This window comes from Taeniopygia guttata, chromosome 8 (genome assembly GCF_048771995.1).
Source record: "Taeniopygia guttata chromosome 8, bTaeGut7.mat, whole genome shotgun sequence".
Taxonomy (NCBI): domain Eukaryota; kingdom Metazoa; phylum Chordata; class Aves; order Passeriformes; family Estrildidae; genus Taeniopygia; species Taeniopygia guttata.
Window position 1 is genome coordinate 22,386,065 of NC_133033.1, and position 15,546 is coordinate 22,401,610.

The following is a 15,546-nucleotide window of genomic DNA, read 5'->3' on the forward strand; positions in this document are numbered from 1 at the left end:
TAATATATTGTTGTCCCACAGCTGTGAATATGACACACAGCATGGGATTCTTCACTCTGATTAGATATTGTAGAATTCCATTTAAAGCAGTTGTTTGTTGGGGACAGTAATGTCTGATCTAGAGGTGTAGACAGGGAGGTTTGGGCTGTGGATTTCAAAACTGGCTGGTTTTGGGGAGCTTGAGTATAGTAATGTCATGAGGGATCATGTATGGTAGCAATAAAAGAAAATATAATTTTTCTCTTTTGTAAACAATGCAAGATAGTGATGGAACAACAAAATGTTGTAAGGGTGAATTTAGAAATTCTGCCCTGACATTTCAAGGGAGGTGAGCTATGAGTTTTTTCTTCCTATCAAGTGAGCAATACATACCAGCATGCATCTTCTCTGGCTGAAGAGACTGTGTTCATCCCAGCATCTCTGCTCATTCTGTTCTCCTCTGCATTCTCAGAATTGTATTTTCTCAGAGAAAGGCCAAGATAATGTAAACCGTAAAATTATACCCTCCTATTCCCAAATTTAAGCATTATATCTCTAATGATGCTAAATCAACTGATAGCTATTAGTCATATAGGCGACTGTAACTTAGATTCTTTTTTTGTTTTGTTGTTTTGTTTAAAAAATAAACAAGGAAGAGGCTTGCTGTATTCAACACAACTCAGATAATAATAGTGGCTTTGTCGTTCATGTAGGAAACTCCAAAATTATGAATATCTATATCATGCAACTGCCTGGTTTACTGAGAGGCTAGGCTGGAGGATGGGGGAATTGTCTATTTCCTCTGATTTCAGCCAAGGTAAATAATGTGCTAAGTTTAAAGAATGCCCTTTAAACTTGGGACTCTGGAGGTTGTGAGGGGAACAGTAATCAGCAAGCTTAAATTGTTCCATAAGCTCGTTGCCTGATTTCACTGTAAAATGATAAATTACAGGTGGCAAAGTGTGTCTAATGGAAGTAGAATCCTACCAGTCTGGTGCTAAGGTATTTGGAGAAGTAATATAAATGAAAATAGTTTTTCCATTGAATTAATTTGTTACAAAATACCACAGACATTAAGGCATTTGTTGAATACCTTTGAAAATTCAGTTAATTATTTACAAAAGTAATACTTAGGGAGTTTTCACAGATGGTGGAAACTGCAGAGGGAGACAGTAAAGAAGATGAGATTTAAAAGCTGTTTTATCTTCCTAGTTATGGTGTGTTCAAGGCAACTCTTTGCAGAAGGTAAATACACCGAGTTCTATTGTACATTGAATCTAGAATATGCAGTCTTGGTAACTTAAGTGCAATGTCTTTCATCTTTTTACTGAGTAAACACTGCTTTTTAAATTTAAATACAATTCTGTTGTGACATGGCTGATTCCTGTCTAAGCCTCAAAGCTGTAATATTGAAATGTTCAGCCTTTAGTTCAGAAGAAATTTCTTTAGGAATGGTGTACTTATTAGAATATGTACCATTTGAAATTTTGTACTATTAAAAAATTTTATGTCTTGAAGTGTCTTGGAGATTGAAGTATTTTTCAATTTGTTACAAAGCAAAATAGTTACATGGAACCTGCAGAAGTTAATATGGGGTGGTCCTGCATTTTTTTATCCCTATTTTCAGCACCAACTTCTTATGGTTGTTGTTTTTTTGGGTTTTCTGTTTGTTTTAGCTTTGTTATTTTGGGGTTTCTTTAAGTAACCTAATGTCATATTCAGCACTACTCTTTAAAAATGTTTTCTCCTGTTACTGGGGATTGTTGCTTTGGGTTTTTTTTTTTTTAATGGCCATCCTGCTTGTTATTTCCTTAATCTCAATTTCTTGTTTCTTTTCTGTTGACTGTTATTAAATTCCTTTTCTTAATCAAGCCTAACTCCCACATTGCCTCCTAGCAGCTTGTCCTACTTTTCTGGTAACATTTTCTGAATTAAGGAGCTGAGGCACTGCTAATCTTGACACTTGTCACTGAATTTTACAGTAGTCATTGGTATGTTTGTGCAGCAAAGGGTTCTCATGCTTCTGGGCAAAGTAGAGTAAAATGAAGGTGTCCTGCATCAGTTTTGCCCAGTTAACATAAGGAGGTTTTATTCGACTGCTGATATTCTTGTGAATCCTAAGAGCAACAGCTGATAAAAATTGTAGTATATCTTCATTTCAGCAGGTTATAAAAGGCCCTTCATGCTCGTAAGTATTCAGAATTTTGTTCTTATTTGACAGCCTGAATCAGCCAAGCTGATATTAGATAAATTAATGCAAAAACATTCATATCTGGGCTGAATATTTCTGTGGGAAATATATTGATCTTTTTACAGATACACCTTGTGATTTGCCACAGATAGAAAATGGAAACCTTGCCCAGTACTATTACAGTTTCAAAAGATACTATTTCCCTATGTATAAAGGAAAAAAGCTCTCCTATTCTTGTATGGTTGGTTACACAACTGAAAGTGGGACTCAAGATGGAAGAATAACTTGTACAGCAAAAGGATGGTCTCCAGTGCCACGATGCTACAGTGAGTTAGCTTTATTCATCTCCTCATTGCTTCCAGCAGGAGCATTTCCTGGCTGCTTTTCTTGGGACATATCGGAAAAGAAGCTACATAACAGAAGGGATAAAATGTACAGGGTGCAATCAATTATTTATGTCAAGGCTACATAGGTTTACATATGGAATATTTTTACAATAATACATATTTTAAGGGCATTTACTTACCCATTTATATATATGTTTTTTATAAGAACATTAAGTTTTCCAGTTTTCTTAGTCTGGGAATACTATTAGTTTTCCCTAAGATGTATAACTTTTTGAATCTCCCTAGCTCTAGATCCCTTGGCTCTATTCCATGTGGTTACCAGTGGCTTGATGTTTGATTGTTCCTTCAATAAATCAAGAAAATCAGATTAGATCAGTATAGCTAGAAACCCCCTTTTTTGCTTGCAGGAGAACTAAAAAATTCCATTCTTTCTTTCTAACCAAACTGTCGTCTTTCCTTCAGGAAGATGTACCAAGCCTCTTTTGGAAAATGGCTCTTTTTACAGTACAGAAATGGACTTCAAAATCCATGAGAAATTGCAATACAAATGTAATCCAGGCTACCACACCCCAAGTGGTGCTACTGAAGATACAGTGCAGTGTCAGCCACAAGGATGGTCCTTCCAGCCAAGCTGTATTAAAAAACTTGGTAGTATTCTGTATTCTTCTCCTTTCTAATCTATTGCAGAAGTATCTAATTCCACTGTCCTTGCTGTACCTGTAGGGCCAAACTGCCTCTGACAGGCTGTCATTTGAGAACTCCTAAAGCAGGTTTTCAGCTGTACCGCTGGGGAAAAACTTGTCAGGTTTCACATGCTGCTGCTTTTGTGCATTTGTAAAGATATATAAAACGATACATATAAAATGATATCTCTAAAATGAATCAGTAGAGATTAAATCACACTGTTTCAAATAAATCCATTCCCATTCGAACTTTCTGTTCCAAATAATGAGTGGAATACTTGTGCCAACAACTGCATTTGTAATTATTCATTATTTTGCGCGGGATTGGCCGCTTTTAAGGCGTATCTAAGGGAAACTTTGGAATACTCACAACAAAAAGAGCAGTTAACATCCTGCCTGTGCTTTATTTCTTTGAGAGTCGTGCCAGGTGCCGCGGTTGGAGCACGGCAGCTACTCCGGGGCGGCGCAGGAGGTGCGGCTGAACGGGACGCTGCGCTACCGCTGCCAGCACGGATACCGCAGCGCAGCCGGCAGCGCCTCGGACACCGCGCTGTGCCTCGCACATGGATGGGAGCTCCCCCCCAGCTGCACCAGTACGTCATCCTCGCTGCAAACTCATCCCCTGACACATAAACATCACCTGCTGGAGCCAGCCTGCCGGGTTTTCACTGCTGTCTTGTCTTCCCAGGGATAACTTGCTCCACTTTGAGTGAAGTAGCTCATGGAGGTTTCTATCCTGTGAAGAAAACCTATGAAGAAGGAGATGTAGTTCACTTTTTCTGTGACAAATATTATTCTGTCACTGGATTTGACTTAATTCAATGCTATAATTTTGGGTGGTATCCAGACCCTCCAGTGTGTGAAGGTACCTTGATTTTATAGTTTTACTGTGTCAAATTCTTAAAGAAAAGCTCTCACCTTCTTTCAAGAAATGCTTGAGGGTTTGTACCAGTTTGTAGCCTAAATGTAAATCAAGTGTTAGTCAAAGGGCATGGAGCCAAGACAGCAGGAAGGGAAGCAATGGCAATTGGAGCTACATTTCAGTGAACTCTAACAGCAGGGCAGATATTGTCTCTTACTGTTACCTCTCCAAGTTCTATCCCAGAGAAGCAGGAATCAACAGTTACAGGGAATTTTTTAGACATTGAAGCTCAATAAACTGTTCAGAATACATGAAGGGTTAACCAGGCTTGCTTAATCCTGCCTTTTGGGATGGGGATGTACTTCTTGAGAGGCATTAAAAAAATTTGTAGTAAGGTCCTCCTTAGCTTGTGGTACTTTTCAGAGCTGTACAGCTTCCCCAGACTTTACTTGTTTTGAACAGAATTAATGAAAATATTGTCCTGAGGACAGAAACACACCATTAGCAATTGCTATCACTTCCCCAGTCACTGGGGGCTAATGTATAGTCTGAGTAAAGAAAATTCCAAAAGAATGAAAGGTGAACCAGTTGAGATGTAGAACAGAGCAGGAAGCAGCACAAAACAACCTTTACTATAGCTTAGACTCCAGCCCTGTGTTTATTCTCATGACACAGCAGGAACTTTTCTTGAGTGAGTGCAGAGAAGGTGAGATGCTCAGGAGGACAAAAACAAGGCCTAAATCTACTTTTGAGGATACAATAATCACAAACTTAATTTGGAGATAGGAAATGGGCTATGATTATTTCTTCTTCTGTAGCATTAGAATTAATACATAATCTGCTTTAAATAGTATATGAATGAAGGGTATGGAAAATCTCTATTTCCTGGAGTCCTACAAAGAACATTTTAATAAGTCTCTGTGGAGAAATTACGAATTTGTTTATAGCAGTACAATGACACAGTACTTCTATTTTATATTTGTGGAATGCAAAATCACTTGTTTGTTCAGTCTCCCATTGTATTAAGAAAATTTTATTAAGAAATTATTCTGCCTTAGGCATAAAAAGCCTTTTGAGTGATAGGCTTGCATTGTGTATGGTAAGCTTAATTGTGTACATGGCTTTGGTAAGAGAGAAACAATATGCAATTTTTTATTTTCAGACATAAAAAATAAATGTCCTCCACCACCACTCCATGGCCACATGGATGACTACATCAGCACAGCCAGGAGAACATATCATAATGGAGACAAAGTTCGTGTACAGTGTACCCTGGGAAGGAGAGGATCTGAGGAAATCCAGTGTGAAGGAGGAAAATGGACATCACCCTCTACCTGTATTGGTGAGTTACTTCTGTGAAGGCTGGCAACTGAACTGAAATGATTCTTCAACCCATGCCTTAATTTTCTGGAAAGTCTCAGTTTCTATGTCTGCAAAACTGTTATCCTTCCTCTCTTAAAAGGCTTGAGAGGCAAAGTGTTTATTTTGCAGGCAATCCATGGTTCCCAGATTAAAAAGGATGAGTAGGTGAATTCAGCTGCCACCTGTAACATCTTTCCTTAGGGTTCACAATAATCACTGGGATTATTACATTTTAGAGTGCAACATGTCTGTCTGTTTTAGTACTTCAGAATGAGCTGTTTCTGTAAAAACTGGTTCTGAGTCTCTGCTATTGTTACAGGAACTGTGGATAAACAGGAATCTGGGACAGCACCACCACCACTTGAGGCAGATGCAGAAATAAGGGCAAGTCAAACACATCACAGTGAAGATATGAGTAGGTGAACATTGCTCTTTTATTTAAAAAGGACTCTCAAATGCAATTATAGACATTTTATGACTACTTTTATTCTTTTGCTATGGGACAGTTCCTTATTCTTGAAAATGCTTGCATGGGCTACAGATGTCAATGTAGCCAATAAATAAAAGGCCATTGTTGCTTATTTCTAAATTACACCAATAAGCCTGCTCTGTATTTGTAATTTTATTTCATACAAAGGATTTACTTTCAGTCATTTTATACCCTTTAATATTATTTGGACATGCAAATTCATGAGTATTTTGTTGTTCCTTTGATTAATACTTCCAGTGAGGGTTTTTTGAACCACACATAGATGAAACATTTGAAGTAACTAATAAGATGGTCTGTGTCACATAAAAAGAACTAGCTGTATTGAGTCAAGAGTCAAAAGTAGGCATACATCTATGTATGTGTAAATTCCCCCTAAAGTGTAGGGGGAAATAAAATGCATGTCTGCAATTCCGAAAGCCAAGTGTTAATATGTTGTAATTGAATCAAGATCTAATTGCCTCTCTCTCTATCCCATATCAGAAATGCAGCAAGTCTGTGCCTCTCCACCTGTGATAAAAAATGGTGCTGTCCTGGGCCCATTATTGGAAAGTTACAAAAATGGTTCCTGGGTAGAATATGGTTGTCAGCATTACCACTTTTTGGATGGGCCCAGTACTGTTTATTGTGACCATGGAAACTGGACAGAACAACCAACCTGCTTAGGTGAGTCTTGGAAGAAAAAGCAAGGTTTGTCATATGTAATATAAAAAGGGAAGATTGGAAGGAACCTCTAAATAATCTTTTCATTACCATCTTTTCTCTTTTATTGGAGTTAATAAAGATTCCAGAAATATGAGGATGAACCAAAAATAAATTTTAGCAGGCCTCTCCTGCTGGGTATCCTCTGACCTGTTCTTAAAACCACCCAGTTAAATAGATTCCTCTGTTTCCTGAGTGAGCTATTTTAGTATCTAGCTATCCCTGTTTCCTGGGAGGATTCTCCAATTTCTTTTCTCCATATTGTCCATTCAGTTAATTTCTTCCTGTCTTTCAATAGATGATTAGAAGGAATGGTGTGGCCATTCCCAAAATGGCTTTTAGATACAATTAACAAAGAATTAGCAATGACTACTTGGACTTTTGTTTTTAACCTTTCAGGCTTTTTTTTTTTTTTTTTAATGATGTGTCTTTATATCTGTTGGTTCATCCTGTTGTGGACTTTCAAATTTTTCTGTGCTGCTTTTTTATGTATGCTGCTCAAAACAATGCATAGAACTCTCACTAGAAAATTACCAGTGCTAGCAGGAATACAAAAAAGATTGTTTGTTTATCTTTCCTTCCTTCCTCTAATGAAATAATTACATTTTACTAATATCCTTTGTTAAATTGGCTCACCTTTCAGTTTGTAATCTATGAAAATGAAAATACACAATCAGTTCAGTTTTAATTGAATATTTCTAAATGAACAGAAGTTACCTCATCTAGACTGAAAGGTCCAGGTCAGCATTTTTGGATCTGAGTACTCAAATTTAAAAAATCCTGTGAAAGAATGAAATCTCACTTTCTGTGAGCATTAGTTGTCTCTTTAGCATCCCAAGAAGCCCATCATCCTTTTCATGTTTTCTGAGATTTCTTTTCAACACTCACCTAAAGAGACCAAAAAGAGCACATGCTGATATTAGCTGCAGGAAAATTCCAGGGGAATTTGGTGTTACACTGAGCTTCAGGAAAATTCCATGTGAATTTGGTGTTACCCTGCTGTCACCAGACTGCCAGTAACTGAGTTATCCTTGCCTTTCCCTCAGCAAAGCATCCTAAGGGCCTTTATCAGCCAGTGATTCTCATGGAACTTGTAGAAATTTGTTTTTGTAATCTTTATTGACACTGAACAGTGGTTTTCAGAAGTTAATGAGGTTAATCACCTAATGGAAAACTACACTCCCTGATGTGATCCTGGCACTGGGTTTTAAGACCTGTCAGAAAGTATCCATTCCTTTTGCATGTGTTTGATTTTTATTGGCACTTCAAACCATTTATTTAATTTGCATTTTTTAAGCAGTTCTGCAGTTCTTTGTCTTGCAATATTCAGAAGCATTCTAGAACTATTGACTTGGGTTTCTCTTTCTTCACTCCTACAAAAGGGAGCTAAGAAACCAGTTAAGGTGGCTTTTTATTAAAACAATTTTTATTTCCTAGAACCATGTACTCTTAATGTAACTGACATGGACAGCAACAACTTAACATTGAAATGGAGACGGGAAGAATTAGTTTTCCTCCATGGAGATCTCATAGAGTTTGAATGTAAACAGGGATATAGTTTTCTCCAGACTGCCATTCCATCTCCTGGGAGGACACAGTGTGATCATGGCAGACTGAATTATCCAAAATGTGTTATTCAAGGTAAAGCAATAATTTTTAAATTGTGTTTTTAATTAATCAATCTTAGACCTCTTTAGAAATTATTTGCTTTGCTTTTAGTGTGGGACTGGAGCCTGTTGTAAATAATCAGTGCTTAGGCTTCAACAATACAGATGCACAAGACAACTCTGTTGTTGAATACAGCCAAGCTTGGAAAAGTGATATATCTCCCTTTGCTGTGCAAGGCTGTAGAAAGGAAGGGGAAGCTCTGCTCTGAGCCCAGTAAACTGAAAGCTCTGTGAAAGAGAACTGTAAAAAGAAAACCTTCATGTTCATATAATTTAATTTATGATAAAGCAGTCGATTTATTAGTCTTATTCTTAAATGTTTTTATTGTTATTGCAGCTGCTACAGAAAAATGTGGCTCTCCACCCTCTATTGCAAATGGAGTTCTTACTCTCCCAGCACTGCCCCAGTATGACAGTGGTTCTTCAGTTCAGTATATTTGCTCTGACTATCATTTTTTGCAAGGCTCTGATAGAATCTCCTGTTCTCAAGGACAATGGACCTCACCACCAGTTTGTATAGGTAGGTGTGACAAACAAGATAAAGCAGCACTTATTTATCTATATAATTCATAGCCTTAAGGAACAGCCTGGAAGGGTCATCTAGTCCAATCCCCTGCAATGGGTAGGGCTGCTCAGAGCCCTGTGCAGCCTGACGTTGGCCCTTTCTGGGAAAAGGGAAAATAGGAAAAACTGTACCAGTGTTTTGCCACTCTCACTGTTTGGTGGTAGTGTCTTCCTTATGTTTAGGCTGAATTTACCCTTTTGTAGTTTAAAACCATAACCCCTTGTCCTATTGCTCCAGTCCCTACTGAAAAGTCTGCCTTCATCTTCCTTATAAGCCCCTTTTAGGTTCTGGAGGTCTCCCTGGATCCTTCTTTTTGCTAGGCTGAACAACCCCAATTCTCTCTAAAATCAGATCCTTACAGTTTATAAATTGAGTATTGTCAGCTAGAAATTTTGAAACTGTTTCGGCGTCTTCAGTGACATATGAAAGTTTTAATAGAAATAAGTTAAGCTCATCTGGTGGTTTTTTTTTTTATTCCTTAACTATGATATGCCTGCAGTATATATAAGACAATAGGAAATAATTTACAGTTTTAGTGTAGCCTGGTCAAAATATTCTGTTCCAAAACCAATCCATTTATTAGCACTGATCAAATCTCTCTTTTTTAGAGCCGTGTACTTTGTCAAAAACTGAAATGGAGAAAAACAATGTGTTACTGCAAGCATTCTATGCAGACCAAGATTACTTTTACCACGGGGATTATGTTGGATTTTACTGTAAACAGAACCATTTTGGAGCAGAATCTGGCACAACTTTATTTCAAGTTCAGTGCAAGAGAGGACAGCTGGCATATCCAAGGTGTGTTGAAAGAGGAAAGCAAGTATGAACTTGAGGAAAGCTTATAGGAAAGGTATGTGCGTGTGCTTTATCTCTTATTAACAGGTGAATTAGGGTGGCCTGGTGTTCTCCAGGACACTCCACTCAGCTTTGGGAAATGAATGTTGAGTCTGAGCTGGAGGGGGATGGAAAGGAAAGGCCTTTGTGGGATGAGGATGAGCAGTGCAGCACAGGGATGCAATATTGGCATACACATGATAACAGCTGGAGGAAGGAATTGTACATCTTAACAGCAATCATGTCTCCCTTCACAGGTAAGGAGCCTCTAAAGGATTGAACTTGAGGAAAAACATAAAACAGAAAGTATAAAAGAAAGTTTTTAAAATATCTGTAAATCTACTTAAAAGTTTAAAATATACAAATTTACTAAGTTAATTTTTTAAAAACTATTTTAAGAATATTAAAATCCAAGTACTTGGTATGATTTCCTATAACACTTAAATATGGATACTCTTAAGGTTCTGCCTGAGAACAAGTGTGACTACAGCTATGAAGAAAATCCAGCAATATGGACAATGTTTGCCTTGAATCTATTTTAGTCTGTTTTAATAAAAAAGCCACTCTAAGGTTGTCTTCTCTCTTTCATGTCTAAACTCATCTGTCGGTGACATCATAGCATTTATGGTGCTGCGTATGGGTTTCAAGGCTTTTACAAGAGTTACATGAACGAATAAGACAGAAAAGGAAATTAAAGCATTCAGGAATAGACAAATTCTGCTTATTTGGTCAAAAACCAGACAAGCAATAGGTGGAAAAAAAGGTTGATAAAAATACTTTACACAGTGCATGTAACAGGAATACCCTTCCTCTTACAGAGCAAACTGGAGCAAAAGGGATTAAAGGGCCCTTGCTGGAACAGCTGTTGGAAGTAGAATTCATTTACTCCCATCACTTCCTCTGGCTGAACACACAACACGGGCTGTGTAACTGTAAGCACAGGACAGGATGAGGGGGATTGCAGACATGATGGTAGCATCTTGTTGATGAACTTTGAGGCAAAGAAGGCACCAAACACTCAAGCTTCATGTGGGGCTGCTGCCACTAAATCACCTTCCTAGTGACATGCCACATTTTCTTACTGATTGTTTTAATTGTAGTGTAGCAATAGACTACCTTCCTGTGACCCTTGATGTCCCTTGTAACTGCCACTGAGCTTGAGTTTTTCTAACATTATCCATAGATGCCACATCAATGCCATGGACAGCTCACCTTGGTGCCTGTTTTTGCCTCAGTTCCCTGTACATTGATTTCTTTTCTGCTTCAGAGAGACTGTGAAGTCTCTGATGAGATAAGTCAGTCCAGGTAGATGTGTTTTTCCTCCTGAAGATGAGAACTGAGTAATCTTGTGCTTGCAGGATTCTGTGCTTCAAGATCTATAAGCTTTTCTGGACTGCTAGGACTCCCAAGCAATGCCATCTCCTCTTTTCCTAAACAAGTCAAAGTCTGCTCCTCTAAAGTGAATGATTTGTACTCTGGTAGTTGCTTTTTTCTCTCCCTTCTGAATCAAGGAGTGCATTAGCACATGGCTACCACATCCAGGCTGCCACTGATTTCCACAAGCACTTTCTCCTTGTTTGTGAAGAGCAGATGCGGCTGGGGGTGGCACAGACTGGCCTCTCCAGGAACTGGTCCCCCCTTTCACCTAGAAATCCCAATTACTTGCACCCAAACATCTTGCCTTTGCAGGCAAGGCCCCTCAGAAGAACTGGTTCTGGCTGGAGACTGCCTGGAGTTATTCAAAAGAGAGTCCATTACTTGCTCTTTCTGCTCAGGCAGTCAGGACACTCACCCCATACTCCTTTCCAAGCAAGTGTATGGAGAAACAGACAAGGCCAAACATGCTTTTTGTGCTAATAATCAAATTAACTGTCAGCTTTAATTCTTGTCTCAGTATACCATCAAAGCCAGCCTGTTTTCAGGCCACAGTAGTTAATAAAATAACAGTGAGATCAGTATAGAATGGATAAAATGTAAGCAATAACCCTTTGTCTGCATAAAATGTAAATACATTTACAAAACTAGATCTAATATGGATAATATGCAAAGACAACCATCGAGTAATAAACACAAGAACAAATCCCAAGACTGAACATTGGCTAAGCTGCAAACAAAACACAGCAAAATGGGAAACACCAGGGAAAGTTGAGCTCAAGTCAGCAGGTTGGTTGAGGGCTCTGTCATTGCCACAGCCGGGCTCCCTCATGTCATTTCCTTTTACCACCAGTCTGTGTAAAGAGAAAAAAAGGGGGAAGGCATCAGTATCAATCCTGACAGACCCCAGGGGCTCCTCAGAGCAGTGAATAGGAAATTTCAGCAGAACTGCCTCCTGCAACTCCTGCCCCATGTTTCTGGCAGCAAGCACTTACACTGACACAGAGGATATTCAATCACTCCATCCAGGCACTGTGCTCTGAATTTCTCCTTCTGGGAAACCTCCCGGTATGAGTGTTTGCACATGAACACAACAGAGTCCCCTGAGTGATAGTGAGGGCTTGACTGGCTGGATGACTGCAACTGAATATTGTTGTTTTCCATAATGTTCCTATTCAGGGAGCAGTTCCCTGCAAAAAAATAATTCTGATATTTGCCTGTAGATCTCACACTGGACAACTGATGCTCTCTTGGCACCCTCTGTGAGTGCCTGGAGTGCCCTTTCCCCAGCAGTCTCTGCAGCTCAGGTGTGCAGGGCAATGACTTCCTGGGAGCACTGCCCCTCTATTCCTGCAGCTTCCAGGAGGCTCCCACACCCTGGCGCATAGCCAAGAAAACCAAAGGCTTTCTGCTTCCCTTCAGCACTGAAAATGCAACAACAGAGCAGGCAAAGCTGAAGAGGGGATGACTTACTTCCCAGTGTGCACCGTGGGTATTTCAATGTCCCCTCCACACACTGGACTCTGAAGTTGGGAGTACTTGGATCTTTCAAATATCCCTGTTTACAACGGAATTCAACATAGTCACCCGATGTGGAGTACAGCTTGGCTTGTCCAACCCATTTCAGCTCAATATTGTTGCTGTCCATATCTTCTTCCGATGCTGTACAGGCCACTTGAAAAAGTCAGGAGAAGAGCGTCAGTACTTCATACAGACACACCACATGTAACTTTTTTGCCCCTAGAGCCTACAGAAGTTCTTCACATCAAAAAATGTTTCCAAGTGTGCTCTGACCCTCTGTTACTTGCAACAGAAAAGACATTCACATCCAAGCTAAAGGGGAAAAAATGTCCTGAGAGAAGCCATGTCACACTGATAGTCACACAGGGCAAGAATAAGCACAGGTGGGGAAGACACCAAACACCACTGGACTTCCCCATATATATTTTTGAGAGATCCCTCCTTCCCTTCTGCTCGGTACTTCTCTAAGTTTGTTTTCTCATCATGGAGGAACCCTTAGCTTTCCCCAGCACTGCCACTCATTCAGACCCATCCTGGCTCAGAGCCTGCTGGGTGGAGCCATGGCTCAGCCCTAGAGCACTTGGGAGCTCTGCACAAGTGATGAAGATCCCCTCACAGTGAGGGTTCAGCCAACTCCCCTCCTGTGGACCTGTTGGAAGCAGAGGGGACTACACAAACTGAACTTAAGCAGAAACTCCTTTGAGACAAAAGGACGACTCACTGCCATTCTGCCCTACCAGCATTCTGGCTCCAGCACCAGTGCTGCTCTCAGGGTCTCAGAAGAAAAGAGGAGCAGTCACACAGCCTTTGGCCACGCAGCACATGCTTCAACCTACCCAGACAAACTGGGGGGCTTGTCCACTGCCCATTAAGACAGGTGATTGTTGAAGATCCTTTCAAGATATAGAAATCTGGGCATTTATATTCCACAGTATCACCTTGTTGATATTCTTGCAAGGGGAAGACAAGAAGCTCTCCACTTTGAATAGCTGGAGGTGTGCCACATCTCCCACCTTGGCCTGAAAGAAATTTCCCAATCAGAGAGGAAGTTCAACTGCAGAGAAGGTCTGGTCAGAAATACCACCCACACTATGTTGGCACTACTCAGAGAAGCAGAGGAAAGCAGAGAGAAAACCAAACAGCTGGCAGGAGCAAGACTTTCTCATTTCTCCAATGTTCAGGCTCACAACTGCCAGCTCACCCCCACTGAGCACAGCTTAAGTGCTTGCAGCTGTCTGCAGGATTTCATCTTGTCCTGCATAAGGTGTGGCACTTGGCCCTCTTGAGTGAAACCACCTGGGTCACTCAGCTTGGTAAATTCATCCCACTTGAACAGAGGCCTGGGAAATGGCCTGCATTGTCCTGAGTGTGCTAGAGCCATGGCAGCTGTGCACTGTGAGGGCACTGAGATGCTAAATGACAATGAGGCAGCTTTATGATACTATCACTGACAAGGGACTGGATAGAGATAAAGAGAGAGAGAAAGAAGTTACCTTTGCATGTTGGCGGGTCTGTCCAGGTCCCATTTTTGCACACTACAGTGGAAGTCCCAGTCATCTTAAAATTTTTCCAGCACTGATACTTTGCAGTCTCCCCAGGCATATACCTGGACTTTCTAATACCATCAATCCTACCACCAGCAATTTCTACAGGAGGATTACATGTCACATCTGAAAAGAGACACAGCTGCTGTCACCTTTGCAGTTGTTAAGACGTTCATCTATACAACCAGATGTGAAAGGAATTAGCCTTGTTACAATTTCTGTGACCTCAGGTTGGTCGGAGGAGCTCGCCATGGGGAAAGCAATGAGATGTGGCAGTGGCAGCAGAACACTGTTTGGGACTCTCAGGAGATGGCAGGGTCAATAGGAGTTTCTAGAAAAAGCCAGTGTTTCTGTACTTATGCACAAGAAGCACATCAGCTCCCTGGGGAGCCCTGGCCTTCCTGGAAATCACAGGAGCAGCAGCCAAACTGATTCCCTGCTGAAGTGCAGAGCTCTGGAGGGCTGGCCAGCGCTGGAGGAGCCTGTCAGCCTGTGCTGCTCAGGGCTGGGCAAGCACAGCCAGCTCCATGGAGCTGTGCTCACCCTGCAGCCACAGATTGGGATTGGGAACACTGGAGCACAGCTCCTGAATGTTCTTTGTCACAGGAACAATCCTTCCACTTCCATGGCCCCTAGCAGATCTTACATAGTTTAGATCTGGGTCTCTGCTAGGGTCTGCATTGGTCAGAGTGGAGCACTGCAGAAGAAGAGCTGCTTCCATTCAGCTTTGAACACAAGAGAAGCCCTTATATGTCTGTCCACTGAAAGTCACTGAAGTGGTAGGCGCTGGGGAAATACCAACAGCATACAGGAGAATGACAGAGCAGCACATTTTAGGCCCTGCTGCTTCAGGAACATTTTTGCAATTGATGGAAATATTCCCTGTATCTCTAGAAGCATCAAGTTAAATTAAAGTTCTGTGTAAGGAAGCAATAGCAAGTTCAAATTTGGGGTGGCCAAAGAAAACAAGTAAAAAAGGCAAAGTCTTCAGAGTATTTCGATAGAGAATTGGTTGCCTCTACACTAACAGGCAAGGTAAAAGCACAGATCTTACCTCTGCAAACTGGTGGTTGTGACCATTGACCATTTGAACAAAGGATGTCATTTCTACCCATCATCTGAAAATTCCTTTCACACTGATAGTGCACCCTGGCACCGGGCAGGTACCTGTCCTGAGGAGCGCTTGCAATGCGCGCATTGGGGATTTCAGGCGCAGCTCCACAGCTGACATCTGGAAAGAGAGGTGTGTAGTGAGCCATAGAAAACTCACACAGCATGGCATTCCAGAGCTCCTGGTGAGCAAAAAGCACTTTGAGTTATGCACACCATTTTCTACAGGTAGAAAAAGAAGGTTTATTCTGATATATTATATGGTTTATTCTGCAATGCTTCAGCACCCAGTATTGTTTGCCTAAAGAAACTAAAAAG

The 15,546-nt window shown here is 40.6% G+C and overlaps 2 protein-coding genes across 8 annotated transcripts in view; one reads left to right on the plus strand and one right to left on the minus strand.

Moving 5' to 3' along the window:
- Positions 1–110: 110 nt before the first annotated feature.
- On the plus strand, positions 111–10,262 carry LOC100220118 (coagulation factor XIII B chain). Of its 4 annotated transcripts, none has more exons than XM_030279396.4 (12): positions 111–1,224; positions 2,296–2,496; positions 2,980–3,165; positions 3,617–3,793; positions 3,889–4,065; positions 5,225–5,404; positions 5,744–5,839; positions 6,395–6,577; positions 8,051–8,254; positions 8,618–8,800; positions 9,454–9,695; positions 9,937–10,262. In XM_030279396.4, exons 1-11 carry the CDS (start codon positions 1,161–1,163, stop codon positions 9,669–9,671), a joined length of 1,869 nt encoding a protein of 622 aa, XP_030135256.4. In that variant the 5' UTR covers positions 111–1,160; the 3' UTR covers positions 9,672–9,695; positions 9,937–10,262. The 4 variants fall into 4 exon arrangements, with proteins under 4 accessions (XP_030135256.4, XP_030135257.4, XP_030135258.4 ...); XM_030279397.4 differs by having other exon boundaries at positions 10,141–10,262; XM_030279398.4 differs by having other exon boundaries at positions 9,454–9,643.
- Positions 10,263–11,524: 1,262 nt separating this feature from the next.
- The window catches only part of CFH (complement factor H), a 29,538-nt gene continuing 25,516 nt past the window's right edge, over positions 11,525–15,546 (minus strand). For 3 of the 4 annotated variants that reach the window (XM_032749671.3, XM_030279382.4, XM_072932672.1), the window contains exons 19-24: positions 15,173–15,349; positions 14,068–14,244; positions 13,411–13,593; positions 12,527–12,727; positions 12,049–12,243; positions 11,525–11,907 (exon numbers count right to left, since the gene is read on the minus strand). In XM_032749671.3, coding sequence (XP_032605562.3) covers positions 11,897–11,907; positions 12,049–12,243; positions 12,527–12,727; positions 13,411–13,593; positions 14,068–14,244; positions 15,173–15,349 — 944 coding nt within the window. In that variant the 3' untranslated portion in view covers positions 11,525–11,896. The remainder of the gene's footprint in view (positions 11,908–12,048; positions 12,244–12,526; positions 12,728–13,410; positions 13,594–14,067; positions 14,245–15,172; positions 15,350–15,546) is intronic. The other variant, XM_030279386.4, reaches the window with a different exon arrangement.

Excerpts from the sequence above, each read along its gene's own strand:
- LOC100220118 (XM_002192334.5), top strand. The coding sequence starts at position 1,161 with ATGAGATTTAAAAGCTGTTTTATCTTCCTAGTTATGGTGTGTTCAAGG. Across the intron at positions 3,794-3,888 it reads GCTCCCCCCCAGCTGCACCA|GGATAACTTGCTCCACTTTG; the intron begins GTACGTCATCCT and ends TTGTCTTCCCAG. Across the intron at positions 5,405-5,743 it reads ATCACCCTCTACCTGTATTG|GAACTGTGGATAAACAGGAA; the intron begins GTGAGTTACTTC and ends CTATTGTTACAG.